Below are 15,944 nucleotides of genomic sequence, written 5' to 3' on the forward strand. Positions count from 1 at the left end.
CTTTGGCACAAGCCCCCAGATGTTAGTAAGGAAGACTTGGCAGGTTAGCCAGAACAGGTAAGGATAGCAGATTTCCTTCCCTAAAGGACATTAGTGAACCAGATGGGTTTTCATGACTTGTGTGCTGTCGGGTGAAGGAAGACCCATTGCCTTTGCATCTCGAACATTGAGCAAAGCTAAAATTAACTATGCACAAATCAAACGGAAAGCCTTAGGGATTACCTTTGGAATAAAGAGATTCCACCAATTCCTGTATCGAAGAAAATTCACACTGTTGATGGACCATCATCCATTAACGACAGATATTGGACCACGCAGGAATTCAGTCACTTGCAGTAAGTTGAATGCAAAGATGGACATTGCTTTAGTCTGCACATAATTACACTAACAAGTGTCGACAATCAAGTCTCCATTGTACTGCAGATGGACTTTCACGGTGCTCATTCAAAAGGGCCAGAAATCATCATGGTGCAGTCAACTTAATCAGAAAAGGCTAGCAGAAGTCTTTGGTAGATTTGGATTTCCCGAGCAATTGCTAAGTGATAATGGACCTCAATTTGTCTCCTAAGAATTCAAAAGTTTCTTTAAAGAGAATAGTATTCGGTATATTAGGTTTGCACCGTACTACCCTGCTACGAATGGACTAGCAGAACTTCTCGTTCAAACTATGAAATACACATTGAGAGAAACCAGGGAACAAGGTTCGCTGATCAAATGCTTTAATCAATTCCTGCTGATAGCCCTCATTCAATGCCTAAAATCTCTCCTGCATTATTAATGTGACGAAACAACTATGTTCAGCATTCGGCTTGTTGAAACCTCCTGAAAATGAAATAAATTGTTCAACAGAAACAACAAGGATAGATAGAATGGGAGGGGAGGGGGGAAGTAAAGCAAAACATTGTGTCTTCCACCAAGGACAAGGAGTGTTGGCCAGGAATTACTCCACAGGGGAAAAATGGGTTCTTGCCACGATCCTTGTCTAGACTGTACCTGCCTCATATACTGTCCAGCCGAGAGATGGTGTCATCTGGAGGAGGCATGGAGGCCAACCCTTGGCAGGAGAACCGATCTGCTGGAAATGAAACCGGCTGAAAATTCGGATTCAACTGTACAAAGTCCTGACTTGAACCGACAGACACCATTGAGGAAGACAACGCCGCACCTTCACATCCAGCACAGAGTCAACCTCCAGTTACAACGTCGCCACCAGTCAGAACAACCAGTGACGATTTTCGTACAAAGATGAAAACATCAAAGGTTACAACTAATGCCAGGAAACAGACGCCAGAGGTTCTAAGTCAACTATTCTGAGAGCGCCGACCTTCAAACTATTAGAATTATTGATTATTGTTATTTGTTTATTGTTCATATTGCACTTTGAAATTGTTGGGGACGTTCGATTTAAAGGGGGAGGAAATGTTAGATATTTATATTGAGTTTTAGTGGCTGCCGTAAACACTGTGTATTAATATTTGCATGTCGTCAATTGAAGTGACGTCACCGGACACGAGCGGAGGAAACTGCCAGAGTGAAGAAGCAGCCCGTCGTGGACATACCTTGTCAATAAAGCTCTTGTTAGTTTTTGACACTCCGTGCTTCCTAGCATCAGTTCTCCGCAATTTTGTTTGAGTAAATAAAGAGAATTTGTTTCCAGCATTTGAAGCATTGCTGACCAGAGGACTCAGATTTATGGTAACTGACAAAAATGCCAGACTGAAATGAGGATTTTCTTTTTGTTGCATTGAGTTATTATCCAGAATGCACTGACGGAAGAGGTGGCTGGAAAAGATTTAATCGCAACTTTTAAAAGGGTATTGGATACATGCTTGACGGAAAATGGGACTGATTGGATAACTCTCTCAATGAGCTAGCACAGGCATGATTGGCCTAATGGCCTCCTCCTGTAATTCCATGATTCTTTAAGTGATACCAAAGCAAATGTTAAAGGAAGAAGGTACACAGACTATTCACACACAACCGTGTCATGGAAGGATGAGGATGTGTGCCCAGTGTCTGACGGAGGAAGATGATGCCTGTAGTGGGAATGAAGAGGGAGCAGTCAGCATTCACAATCATTACTCCTCTGAAACTGAAGCAACTCCTTAAATCTGTGAATACACAGTCAAATGCAGAAATCCAGAAGTAGTTGTCAATGATCCTGTGCTTCTCCGTAGAATTTATTGCTCTGATCCATCCAAAATACAATCCATTAAAAATCACTGAACTGACTAGAACGTCCACTCTTGTAATCTTAGTCTCACAGTAAAACCCTTGAAACATTTACACCTTGTTGAATGTGCATGTTAATATCGGCCTGTTAAGTTCACAATCACTGCCAAACAGCCTCATTGCCTGTTAAAATTGTTAAATGTCACACTTCTGCAGTACGACAAGAAACGACACTTCTTACTTTCCGTTTAAAGGTTTATGCGATACTTCAGCTTTTACCTGAACCAATCATGGTTTTATGCACCAATCATTTATTTCGCTCGTGGATTTGGGCGGAGTGCTCTTTCAGAGAGTCGGTGCAAAATCGATAGGCTGAATGGCCTCCTTCTGCACTGCAGGAATTCTATGATTTTGATATCTGAGCCCCAACCTGTAAAGCCCAGGATCCCATAAGCATGTACACATCCAACTCCCTGTTTCTGCATCCCCTTAAAAATTATGCCCTTTGTTTTGCCTCTCCATGTTCTTCCTATCAAAATGAATCACTTCACATTTATTTTCTAACTGATGTTTGACAACCAAGGATGTGGCTGAGGACCAAGTGAATTAAATCCAAAATTACAAGCATGGACCAACATGCTATTTGATTTGTCGAACCAATTGGGGAAATAGCTTCATTTTCCCCATTGCAGTTGATGGATGTACACCAAACGTGCATGGGTTCTCACCCAATGGAAGTAAATTACAGTCAAATGTCAGAGCAACCTGAAACGTGCAGTTGAGCTTTCACAATATGAAGCTTTATTGGCAGGCTGTTAATTGTGGAGTTAACAGAATGATTTGAACAGAGAATTGCAGAACTTCAGCGGGCAGTAAAAGGACAGAAGGAAAGTTGTTTACCCATTTGGTTGGAGACATGAACGTGAATTTACAGAGAAATGCATTATTGTTGTGTGGACAAATTTCATGGAATTCTGCGATTGGCTGCGTAATAATGGGAACATGTGTGCAAGGGAGAGAGACAGAATCAAACTTGAAGTGGCGCAGTAATCCTGATGCATCCATTGGGTTGCCTACGGAATCCAGCAGCGAGTTCCCACCTCCTGGGTGATGCCTCTCTGTGACCTCTTGTCAAAGTGTGAATATACAAGCCGTTCAAAATGTTTGCCTTTTGTAAAATAACATTAACAAATTTGCATTTAAATTCTCGATGAACGCACAAGAGTCTTTGATCATGACTCATACACCATGAGAAATTAAAATGAGTCTTTAAATTGCTCCTTGCTCAGCTATTTGTAAACAAAATAAAAAGCAAAATGGTCCGAATTGTGTTTTTGTTTCTCACAGCTGGGTTAATATCTTGAACTTTTTCTTGATTACCGTGTTGAAAGTTTTAACTATGGCTGATTGACTCTGTCAGGGGATTGAGCAATGGTAATTGTTGCTCAAATCAATTGTTAAATTTAAATCTGAAACTTTGACCAAGGGTATTATGGGACATGGGATATAGATCACAAGTCAGCCATAATCTCATTGCACGGCAGAAAAGGCTTGAGGGCTAAATGGCGTACTTCTACTTTCGAGTTCAAAGGTTGTGTGTGACTTACGGTTGTTCAATTTGTACATGGCCTTATGGGCCCTGCGCACGGGGAGAATTTGCATCCTTTATCAGGGGCTTAAACTCGCATCCTCTCCCCGCTGAGCTGATAATGGATTAATCGAGTACAATATGTGATGCATTAGCAGGGAAAGAAATATAATTCAGGGGTAAATCCTTTGCCTTTTTCTCCAAGCCTAATTTTGATCTAAATGCCTTGCAAAACAGAAAGTAAATCACTGGATCGAAGCACGCGTTAAGCGTTGACAGTAAGAGGGAAGATTCTTTGGCAAAGTACAAAACCTTTTTCCAGTGGCACTCCGGAATGAGGTTTGTCTGACTTAAAACGTAAGGAAGCCTTATGATGTGGTAGGGCACAAAGCAAACCAAGAAGACAGCCAGCAGGATGAGAATGTTGTTCTTTGCCTTGACTTGCTTCCTCAGTGACTGCGGCGAAGGAGACCGGCGGAGCTGTCTCGAAATCTGAAAGTAAAAGAAACACAGTCCAACCAGCACAATCAGAAATGTGGTCACGCCAATAATGTGGAAGAATATGTAGACAACCTGCTGCGTTCCGACTTGTAGGCAGACCTGAGAGCTTTGTGATATTGACTGCTTTTCCATATTTATCAGAAGCACAAAAAAGGTTCCCAGGAGGAGGAGGGTGCCCCAGGTTGCCAGAGAAAGACGTTTGGCGTTCTTCAGATTTTGAAATGCGTGTACTTGGAGCGGTCTGACGATCTTCAGGTATCTGATGGCTGCAATGTATCCAAGAAAGAAAATACTGGAGTAGATGTTCAGGTAGAAGATGCACGCTACAAAATTGCAGTAAATTCTGTTCATGTCTAGCCTGACGTTCAGTGCGCTGTCTCTGAGGATTTTTATCGGTAGAGATAAGACCAGGAGGAAATCAGCTATGACCAGGTTCTTCAAATAGACTATGATGGAATTGTTGCTGGGGGTGTGACAGAAGTAAACCCAAAATGCGAGGCTGTTGAGAATGAAACCAGTTATACAAATTAATGTATAGGCAGTAGCAGTAAATAGTGTGAAACCTTTGGAAAAGTAATCACAAGGGGAGTCACTGTGATGGCTTGCCGCACTCGTGTAGTTTGTTCCACTCCCAGTTGCATAGATTTCTGTTGAGGTAGCCATGGAAGCATCTGAGCATTGGCGATAGAGCCAAGTTACTTGGTCAGCCTTTGCTTTTGCTGAATTAAATCCCAGTATGTTTATTTTCTTCAGATTGCGTTGCTGTCCTAGAACCAAAACAAAAGTGACAGAGAACAGTGACAGATATTATGACTCTTATGTTAAAATAGGAAGAGGTTTCAGTTTTGAGACACCACCTCTTACCGCTTCGAAAGCCCAGGGCGGCAGATGTTTGAGTACGCCACCACCTCCACGTTCCCCTCCAAGTCACTCACCATCCTGACTTGGATCAAAACTGTCGTTCCTTCACTGTCGTTGGGTCAAAACCCTGGAACTCCCTCCCTAACAGCACTGTGGGTGTACCTACACCACATAGGCTGCAGCGGCTCAAGAAGGTCACTCAGCACCACTTTAACAAGGAAAATTGGGGATGGGCCACAAATTCTGGTCTAGCCAATGACGCTCATGCCCCGTGAAAGATTTTTTAAAAAAAATCAACTATTATTTACAGCACGGTTTATTTGACAAATCTGTAATTGCGATTTTTGTAAAAGAATTGCAAGATGTGGGCGTCGCTGGCTAGGCCAGCATTTATTTCACATCCCTAGTTGCTCTTCAGACGGTGGTAATGAGTTGCCTTCTTGAACAGCTGCACTCCTTGAGGTGTAGGTACGCCCACTGTGCTGTTAGGGAGGGAGTTCCAGAATGTTGCCCCAGCGACAGCGAAGGAATGGCGATATATTTCCAAGTCAGGGTGGTGAGTGACTTGGAGGGGAACCTCCGGGCGGTGGGGTTCCCAGGTATCTGCTGCTCTAGTCCTTGTAGATGGTAGTGATCGTGGGTTTGGAAGGTGCTGCCAAAGGAACCTTGGCAAGTTACTGCAGTAAACCTTGAAGATGGCAATTTAAAAAAAAAATATTAAAATTATGATAATTTTCTGCTCTTCAGGAGAAAGCAAATTCAGGGGGATGTTTTTTTTTCCCATCTCATTTGAAAAAAGTACTTGGAGTCGGGCTTGAATCACCCTAACTTGCAAGGCTACAGTTCAAGAGCTTTCCAGCAAGAGGCTGAATAGCTATTGGTTGGCTGACGCGTGCATGGGCTGAATGATCTCGCAAATCGTGTTGCAAATTTCCATGATTCTACGATTAACAAATGATGTGGATTGCCTGTTTGGTGTCGAGCTACCCAGACCAGAGTTGGGGTTTGCTCTGTGTTGAGTAAATTGACCCACACAGGGTGTAATTGGACACCACAGTAAGTCTTGATGACTTTGGGCTAGGGAGGAAGAAAAACATAGAAGATGAAAGTGGGGTAAGGACACGATTAGGCTTGCCCTGATGGTCGACAAGACTATCAAACTTCACTATTTAACCTCGTGTGAAGAATTGCTACTTTCAAGAGGTATTGGATCGCCGCCTGAACTACCAAACCACCCCTCGCAAGAGACTGAAAGAATGGTGGCAGAGAATTCGTGAACCATTTTTTAAAAAGGAATTGGATTTAAAATACCAGAGGAAAGATTGCCGGGCTGTGCGGAAATAGAAGGGGATTGTGACTAAATGGATAGCTTTTGCGGAGAGGCAGGATTGACACAATGGGTTAAATGTCTACCGTCTCTGCTGTAAGATTCTATGACTCAGTTTCCTCCTGTCTCGAAGATGCTGAGACCATGGGAAACATAACTGTGCTCTGCTGTGGGAAAAGCCATCTACTGATTCTCAGAAAGTTTGCGTAGCTGAGAAACAGTATGTCCCCCCCCCTTCCCCACACACCCACCCCAACATCCTCTTTCTGCTTTTGAGCACGGAGGTGAAGTTGTAGAAGAGAAAATATCTTCTATTCTTATTGCAGATCTCGCACTGAGCAGAGAACCGCACAATGAGTGTGCTGTGGACACATGACCCTATAACATTGTTGTCCTCGTTCTCTGATCCACCTTCCTTACAAATCTGTATCTGGGCAGCAGCCAGAAACATAGATCATAGAATTTACAGTGCAGAAGGAGGCCATTCGGCCCATCGAGTCTGCACCAGCCCTTGGAAATAACACCCAACTTAAGCCCACAGCTCCACCCTATCCCCAGGTAACCCAGTCTAAACCTTTTTGAACACTAAGGGCAGTTTAGCATGGCCAATCCACCTAACCTGCCCTTCCTTGGATTGTGGGAGGAAACCGGAGGAAACCCACGCTCACCAGGGGGAGAAGAGGTAGACTCCGCATAGACAGTGACCCAAGCTTGGAATCGAACTTGGGACCCTGGAGCTGTGAGGCAACAGTGCTATCCACTGTGCTACCGTGCTGCCAAATGTTAGGGAGCGCTTCTATAGCTTGTTTACTAAACTTTGCTTTGCTGCCAACCTTAATAACTACTGGCTCCTTGACACTGGCTGAAGAAGTGAACAACTCAAATCAGAGTCAAACTTCGGGCAACAGATTGTCATTTTACAAATTTCTGGCCCCTCGCCCCATATCGTGAACCAGAAGAATTGAAAATGAGAAGCTGTCAACCCTGAGCACCTGGTTTCTTACTCTCTTGCGTGTTCCTGTTCTTTATCCTCCTTTTTTCTGAACATGTGTACACTGTACCTCAGCCAAGGGAGTGAGTTTGTGGATCCTCTCCATGAGACTTATTAAGCAACGCACTTATTGCAGAGTACAGTAACGCAACTCTCAGCTCGGCTAATTATTGCAAAGTGCCAGCATAAACCCCAGCTAGACTCAAAGCGCACTTACACAGGTGTCAGCTGATCAATCACTTGAGTACACAAATTTATATCAGCTAGATTAACGAGAGTGGATGAACGTAGACCACGGCTAAACTTTTCACAGCTCAATCACAAAGCTCGGCTTCCCTCTTCAAAGGTTACTTTTTAATCGTGAAAGGCTTGTGCCGTCCCTTCTCGAGGTTTAAAATGGAGAGCAGCAGGTTTATCAAATGGCAAATGTCATGTGTTTTGATCAAGAATTGAGGACTATCTTTGAGCCAGAGCCAAGGGAGAAACCTGTTTTAAAATCCCAAGTGTTTGCGGAGATTACACCCTGACATTCACCTCAATGAATAATGAACGGCCTGCAACCTCACTTCCTGAGCACAGTCCATTGTCACGTTAAACCTGAAACTAAGATAGCATAGGGCGGCACGGCGACGCTGTGGTTAGCACTGCTGCCTCAGGGCCCTGACGGCCCGGGTTCACTGTCCGTGTGGAGTTTGCACATTCTCTCCGAGTTTGCCTGTGGGTCTCACCCTCACAACTGAAAGATGTGCAAGATGGGTGGATTGGCCATGCTAAATTGCCCCTTAATTAGAAGAAAAAAATAATTAGGCACTAAGGTAGCAGAGTGGAGAAGCATGGTTGAATTTCTGAAATTGTTGCTGTCTTTCGATGGTTCATTGCTGTCTGCTGGCTTTGTTTAAACTTCAAACTTAATGGAATTTTCTGTAACAGTTTGAGTTTTCTGGAAAGTTTCAGCATTTCACCAGCAGTCGGAGAAGAGTGATAACAGGAAACAAATATTGGGAGTACACTGCATGCCCATCAACATCATTAACATAATGGTTAATGCCCATTAACCAGAAAGACAGGTTAACATTGAGGTAACGGCACCTTCCTTCTATTCTCCATGATGGTCTCTGCTTTAAATATTGATTTCCTTTTGCCAAGTCTTCGTCAATCTGTTGTATATCCTCAACATTTTCTTTTTTTGTTTCGACTCCAGATATTCAATATTGAACATCTTTTATTTTTCTCCCTTCTGGTTCTGTTTAGAACAGGCCCATCTGGACATAATCAGCAGATTTCTGCAGGAATCGGGGGTGGGGGGGGGGGAACTTCAGCTGATTTTTGTTTGTTTTGTAAAAGGGGAAATAGGTGGCGTATTTTTCCCTCTTGGACGGAACCCTTTGTTTTGTGGCCGTCCGTATCTGTACCAAGGCATGCAGAAATTTAACAAATGCAAACCGCCCCCGCGTCTTTAATCTAGATCAAACTCTTTTAACTTCACTCTCCTCGCTTTGTGGCAACAGACCTGCAGAGTAGCTTTCTGTTCTGCAGCAGACTGAACACAGTCCAAACTTGCCGTTGAATCTTAAGCCGCGTTTGCATCCAATCCGATTCCCAGTATGGTTTGAAACGGACACCGTTACTTTCTTGTGCTCAGACCGAATGTTCAACTTTAGTTTTGCACGTGCCGAGGCAAAAGCAGTAGTAGTTATAAGCAGAATATTACACAAAGTGGCACTTACCCAGTCTGCTTCACCTTCACCTTGTTCACATTGTTGAATTCATTGTTGAGCGTGCGAGGAAAAAAAAAATTGCCTCTGTTCCTATTGGTCACTCTGCTTTTCAGGTTAGCTGATCATGATTTCCTGTTGATGGTGAGGAACAGGAAGTCGGTTCATGTGGTCAGACATTGCAACTTCATCTTACTCGATCATTCTTGGGAAGGTGGTGCCACAGCGCGGATACCCCTGGCCGAGGTAATGCTCCGGGAATATGGGTTCAAATTCCATCATGGCAGCTGGTGTGAACGTGACCTGAATTTAAATTCAGTTAATTAGCGTAAAGGCCAGAGTCGCATTTGACGATGACGTCAAAGCAAGACGCTACTTCCCCCCCCACCCCGTCCTTGTCAGTGACGGGGGCTGCGTTTCCCGACATTGAACATTGGGAAACTCATTACAATAAATTAATATATAATTGTCAGGCCCATATGCTAGAATCTCTCTTGCGCCCCCCCCCCCAAGTCAAAAAATCGATCCATGGCGGCGTGATGTCAGAACGACATGCCGCACCTGGTGTGCAGTACTCCCAGCGGAGCTTAGAGGTGAGTGCAGCGCTCAGGGAGGCGAGAGGATCGTACCTGGGCCATGCAAGCTTGATGCTAGAGGGGTGCCGGAGGAGCACATGGGGGAAGTTTGTTTCCTGGTTTGTTGGCAGTGCTCTGAGATGGTATTTACAAATGGTGTCCAGATCATCAAGTGTCTGATTTGATGGCGGGGGGTGGGTTGGTGAATCAGAGGATGCCCACCAGCGATACATCGTGGAACCTGTGACTGAAAGTTTATTTTATTAAGACCTGGACTATATGGTGGAAAAACCGACATTGCCGTCCAAGGCCTCAGCGACGCTTTTCCTGCCCGGTATTGGAGAAAATCCTGGCCTTGGTAATGGTGACCGTGAAGCTACCATCGATGGTCGAGAAAGCCCAGCTAGTTAGGGAAGGAAATCTGCCAACTGTACCTGGTCCAGCCTACATATGTTTCGAGGCCCATAACAATGCAGTTGACTCTGAACCACCCTCTGAAATGGCATGGCCAATCACTCAGTTGTACCAAAGCATTGCGGAATGGACTGTACTGGTTCAAGAATGCAGCTTCTCAAAGGAAATTAGGGATGGGTTAGAAATGCTCGTCTCAACAAAGCTGTTCACATCGCATGGAAGAATATGGGGCATGATTCTCCGGCCGTGCCCGCCCAGTGACCAGAAATTCCCGCCCAAGGTCAATTGATCTTTACATGGTCTGCGTCCCGCCCGTGGAAATCTTGCCGTTGGCGGGGCAGAAGAATCCGGCCCCATATCTTAAAAATTGGTGGAAAAGGACACATGATATTGTCCTGAAACGGGAACGTCTCGTGTTGGCTAATGTCTCAAATTTTTCATACAAGGTTATATTGCAACAATAAAAGTAACAAAGTGGCAATGAATTGATTACAAAAACATTGGGTGGAATTACGTCGGTGGGTTTGATGGCGAGCGAGGGTGGGGGGGAACATGGCGGGAAGCCCTGAAATCGGTTTGACGCTGGTGGTTCGGACTAACATGGCGTGCAGATGTCAGGACTCACCTAAACAATGCCTGGGGCTGCCTCTGGAATCCGGATAGAGGGCGCCCACAACCCTGGACCTTGGAACACCACAGCAGTGGGTCGGGGCTCAATCTGCAAGTGGACCATCCAGATTCAGTGTCCTGCAAGGGTGTCCATGTTCCAGCCACAGAATATTCCTTGAAATGCATCTTCTGTTTTGGGAGGTCCCGGCCTCAAAGTACTCCCTGAGATACTTTCCATTTCATTTTCGGAGGTCCACCTTCTTTCTTCAATTGTGGGTCAGGGATGCTGGGCACCTCTTCAAAATGGCGCTCGGATAGTATGGTAGAGTATGTCGTTATGACCCTCTGGGTTAGTGCGCAGTCAATTCCAGAGTCGAGTTGCTTTGAAGTAAGTAATAATTCTTCAAAAAATACCCAAGTCTTTCGCTCATGCCTGTCCAATAATTACAGTACCAGCTTTGGATTATTGTTTATTTATAAAAGAAATATAATGAAATATACAGAAACTACAACTGGTTAGCTATTATCTAACATCTAATCCCCCACTCTCCCAACCCCCCCCCCCCCCCCCCCCCCCCAACCTTCGAAATACACACACACAAGACAGACAAACAGAGGGGAGGAGAGAGGTGAAAATCATAGATAAAAGGGAAGAATCTTTGTTTCAAATAGGTGTGCGTGTGTGGATGAGCGAGAGAGACACACGTACTCAGGCAGGATCCAATCACCACCTATTACCAGGCAGAATACAGCCCTTCGGCCAATCGAACTGAGTCGATGTTGCAACTTCTTGAATTCTTTATTTCCTCTGCTGCTTGACTTAAAGATACATGTTCATGTAGCATCCATGGATTAAAAGTGATGATGGCAAAAATAAAGAAAGGGGAAATAAGGGAATCAGCAGGAAGCACCCTTACAATGTGTTAATCGGGCCTGCCCCTCCACGGAATATGGCGCAAACTCCCAAATGCACATAAATGAGGTCGGCACAGGAAGATTCGGTGTGTTTTCCCGTCAGCTTTCGCAGCCAGAGACACCCCACGTCCGTGGGACTTAGTCCCAAAATGGGAGAATTCTGCCCATTGGCTAATCCACAGTTTGGGTATCCAACACTGCACACAATACCCTTTAGTGGATGCCAGGTGTTGAACAGGTTGGAGCTCTTTTCTGTAGAACAGGGAAGCCTGAGGGGTGACGTGACTGCTTGAGATTATTAAAGGGATTGATTGGGTAGCTGCGAACAGATATTTCAGGCAAGACCAGAACCAGGGACTATGAATCATAAGTCTAGCAGGCAATTACGCAGTGACTTCCTCAGACTTTAAATAGAATGTGGAACTAGCTACTAAGAGTAGTAGGCGTAATAAGAAAGGAACCGGCCATTCTGCCCATACATGTCAGTGCTTACACTCCACAGGAACCTACTCCGACCCTTTTATTCCTTTCACCCTCATGGATTTCATCCTCGAAGGGCCGAATGGCCTCCTCCTGCTTCTATTTTCCATGGATCTGTCTATATACGTGCCTTACATGAGAGAAAAAGGAGAATGAAGGACCCCGTTTGTATACAATACAATTCCTGTTATCCAGACTCTACCAACCAGCACACCGTAGTAACCAGGACTCAGGGTTTGGGGTCTGTCAGGTCTGTTCCTGTGACTGTAGATGTGTCTCATCCCTCAGAAATTGTTGCTGACACTCGTTCCCCATCAGCCACATTCTGGCACAACCTGCAATAATTGTCAAAACCGCTGCTGTCGGCTGCCCTGCCTTTGCTCTGGTCTCTGCCTCCCACTGTTCCCTCAGCACCGCTCACTAGATTTGCACGCTCACCGCATCCCTGACAACCTCCACACCTGCATCACCATAAGATCGGCCAGTATCTTTCTGATGGGATGAAGGATACGGAACTCGCCTTGCGTTGTAAATAACTGCCGTGTTTCATTTACTGGCACCTTGCATTCCCACGACATGCAGGATAACAGACATTTTACCGCAGGGCCTTTTACAACCACCAGCCATCTCAAATGCCTTCCAGCCGACTATGTAGTCACTGATTTGATTTGATATTGTCACATGTATTAGTATACAGTGAAAGTATTGTTTCTATGCTATACAGACAACGCATACCGTACATAGGAAAGGGTGGAGAGACGACAGATTGTAATGTTATAATCATATCTAGGATGTAGAGAAAAGACCAACTTAATACGAGGTTGATCCATTCAAAAGTCTGATGGCAGCAGGGAAGAAGCTGTTCTTGAATAGGTTGGTACGCAACCTCAGACTTTTGTATCTTTTTCCTGATGGAAGAAGGTGGAAGACAGTATGTCCGAGGTGCGTGGGGTCCTTAATTAACGGAGGATGTGCAGCAGGCTCCCACAGAGCAATGTCACAATGACCAGATAAGTTGTTCAGTGATATTGAATTGGGTGGGGGCAGAATCGGTCAGGACACTGGGGATAATTCCCCTGTTGTTCTTCAAAATGGTCCCATCGAATCTTTTACATCTGTCTGTGAAGGATAGGTGATGCCGTGGCTTAACATCTTGACATTAAGGTGGCACCTCTGACAGCACAGCATTCTCTCAGTACTACCCTAAGAGTGTCAGACAAAATCTCCTGGCCAAGTCCAGGAATGGGAACTGAAACCCCAATCTTCTGACTCGGTGGTGAGTGTATAACCGCTCAACTGCGATTGGAAATAGAGGAACCTCCGAGAGTGCAGAACCTCCGGTTGTTCTTCTGCACTTCTAGCAGTGGCAAAATAATATTTATAGAGGCTTTGAGCTTCCTGCACGTTTGAAGATCAATATGACAGGGAAGTCTAGATGTGAGGAGAGCAAAAATACCGCGTCATTAAAATAAAAGCCTTCTCGGTATTTATATGTTTTTTTGGTTTGTGCCAAGGGGAATTGGATTGTACTGTACTGTAATGTTCACCCAACAATTATCCAATTCCTTTAAAGCCTGAAGTCTGGTACGTCAGTCCATTGGGCAGCTAACTAACTACTGAAGAGGCATTTTCTTTTTCCTCAAGGAAAGATATCGAGCACCTTGTAGATTCGAAAAGTAGCTCTCTTTTTAATGAAAACAATGTGCGCTGGGAACACTCCATGGGTCTGGCAACACCTGTGGAGAGAGAAATAGAGAATATTTCAGATCGATATTCTTTCATCAGAACTGTCTTTAAGCAGTTGGTGTGTTTCACAGAATGAAAACCACTGCATGTTTGTTGTAATGGTTGCCTGGTAGGAACGCAGATGGTTTCAAAATGGTAGTTGTAGGTGCCAGTCAGGAGTGTAATGGAATACTCTCTACTTGCCTGGATGGGTGCAGCTCCAACAACACTCAAAAAGCTCGACACCATCCAGAACAAAGCAGCTCGCTTGATTGCTCCCCTTTCCACAAACGTTCAAACCCTCCACCACCGACGACAGTGGCAGCCGTGTGTACCATCCACAAGCTGCACTGCAGTTACTCAGCAAGGTTCCTTAGTCAGTAGCTTCCAAACCCACAATCACTGCCATCTAGAAGGACAAGAACAGAAGGTACAAGTCACTCACCACCCCAACTTGGAAATAGATTGCCATTCCTTCACTGTCGCTGGGGAAAATTCCTGGAACTCCCTCCCTAACAGCACAGTGGGTGTACCTACACCTCAAGGACAGTAGTAGTTCAAGAAAGCAACTCACCCCCACCTTCTGATGGGAAACTAGGGATGGGCAATAAATGCTGGCCTAGCCAGCGACGTCCACATCCCGTTAATGAATTAAAGGAACACTCCCTGCACAGCTCGGATTGAGTTGCTGTCTGCTCTGCCATTGGGAATTAGAATTGTGTCCAGTAATGTGTTTATACAGAGAGTGCATTTTTAAACAAATGCTTGCAGAAGGTGCAAAGATCTTGCAAATTGGAAGGATAATTATGGTCAGTTTAGGAGTCTGGGGAAAAGAGAGAATTGGAGTCCAAGAAGGCGAAAGACTTGCAGAAAGTAGTTGAGTTATAAGTGCAACAGAAATAATGATAGATTGTTCCGGAATGGAGCACATAAAACCTAGGTTTCTGAGGTGAAAGACCACAATAATAATCATTTCCCCACCCAGTCTTACCAGAGACTTCCCTTTTGCTATAATCCATTTATGAATTCAATTCTAAATCTCAAGCTTTAGCTTGAGATGTGGGTGTTGCTGGCTAGGCCAGCATTTATTGCCCCTCTCTGGTTGCCCTTAAGAAGATGGTGGTGAGCTGCCTTCTTCAGCTGCTACAGTCCCTGAGGTGTAGGTTCACCCACAGTGCTGTTAGGGAGGGAATTCCAGGGTTTTGACCTAGTAACAAGCGAAGGAACTGTGATATATTTCCAAGTCAGGATGGCGAGTGGCTTGTTTTGCTGTGATATCAGTTGAGAGGTTCGGACCATTTTTCCCTAATTAACATCATACATATCCAGTGAATGGGATGGAATTGCAGAACCACAAAACACAGAACAAGGCCATTTTGCCTCTCATACCTTAGCTAGCCTTTTGAAAGGGTTGTTCTGAGCAGTCCCTCATCCTCAAGTCCCGGCAAAATCCCCTTTGAAAATTATTTATGGAGCCACCATAATCCCGATAACTGAGTGGAAAGATTTCTCTTTGTCTCCCCTCTTGATCTTTTGTCGATTATTTTAAACCCACGACCTATGGGTCCTGACCCACTCGCCAGGGGGATTATTTCTTCTTTATCGACTCGATCGAAACTTCTTGTATTGTTGAAAACCTCCATTTAGTCATCTCACCATCTTCACAGTTACAGGGGAAACAGTCCTGACTTTTCCAATTTCTCCTCATAAGTGAAATCCCTCATCCTCGCAAAGATCCCAGTTAAACCTCCTCTTTACCCTGTTATGGGTCTGGAATAGAACCCCAATTTTGGTTAACATCCTGGGCTAGAACCCAACTCTTTTCATTTAGTGAAACTGTGAGGAAATGGTGCTGCACCACAGGAGTGATAACACTGACCAATAGACAGGTTTTATGTTAAAACAAACTTTAATTTGAACACCAAAATAAGCACATTAGCAACAAAGTGCTAACTTTATAGGTAACAGTTACACATTCTAATTACGCAACTCATATATTTCAAATACCACTCATCTATAAAGTTAACAACCAGGTTTTACATGCTTCTCTTGGTGCAGAGTCCTTGGAGAA

The 15,944-nt window shown here is 44.5% G+C and overlaps 2 protein-coding genes across 4 annotated transcripts in view; one reads left to right on the forward strand and one right to left on the reverse strand.

The window, feature by feature from the left end:
* The window catches only part of LOC119975763 (mediator of RNA polymerase II transcription subunit 12-like protein), a 640,706-nt gene that overhangs the window by 316,316 nt on the left and 308,446 nt on the right, over positions 1 to 15,944 (forward strand). The window lies entirely within an intron of this gene.
* On the reverse strand, positions 2,160 to 9,258 carry LOC119975767 (P2Y purinoceptor 14-like). The gene is made up of 2 exons (XM_038815599.1): positions 9,168 to 9,258; positions 2,160 to 5,028 (listed from the first exon to the last, which is right to left on the reverse strand). Exon 2 carries the CDS (start codon positions 4,922 to 4,924, stop codon positions 3,887 to 3,889), a length of 1,038 nt encoding a protein of 345 aa, XP_038671527.1. The 5' UTR covers positions 4,925 to 5,028; positions 9,168 to 9,258; the 3' UTR covers positions 2,160 to 3,886.

This window comes from Scyliorhinus canicula, chromosome 13, assembly GCF_902713615.1.
Source record: "Scyliorhinus canicula chromosome 13, sScyCan1.1, whole genome shotgun sequence".
Classification (NCBI taxonomy): Eukaryota; Metazoa; Chordata; class Chondrichthyes; order Carcharhiniformes; family Scyliorhinidae; genus Scyliorhinus; species Scyliorhinus canicula.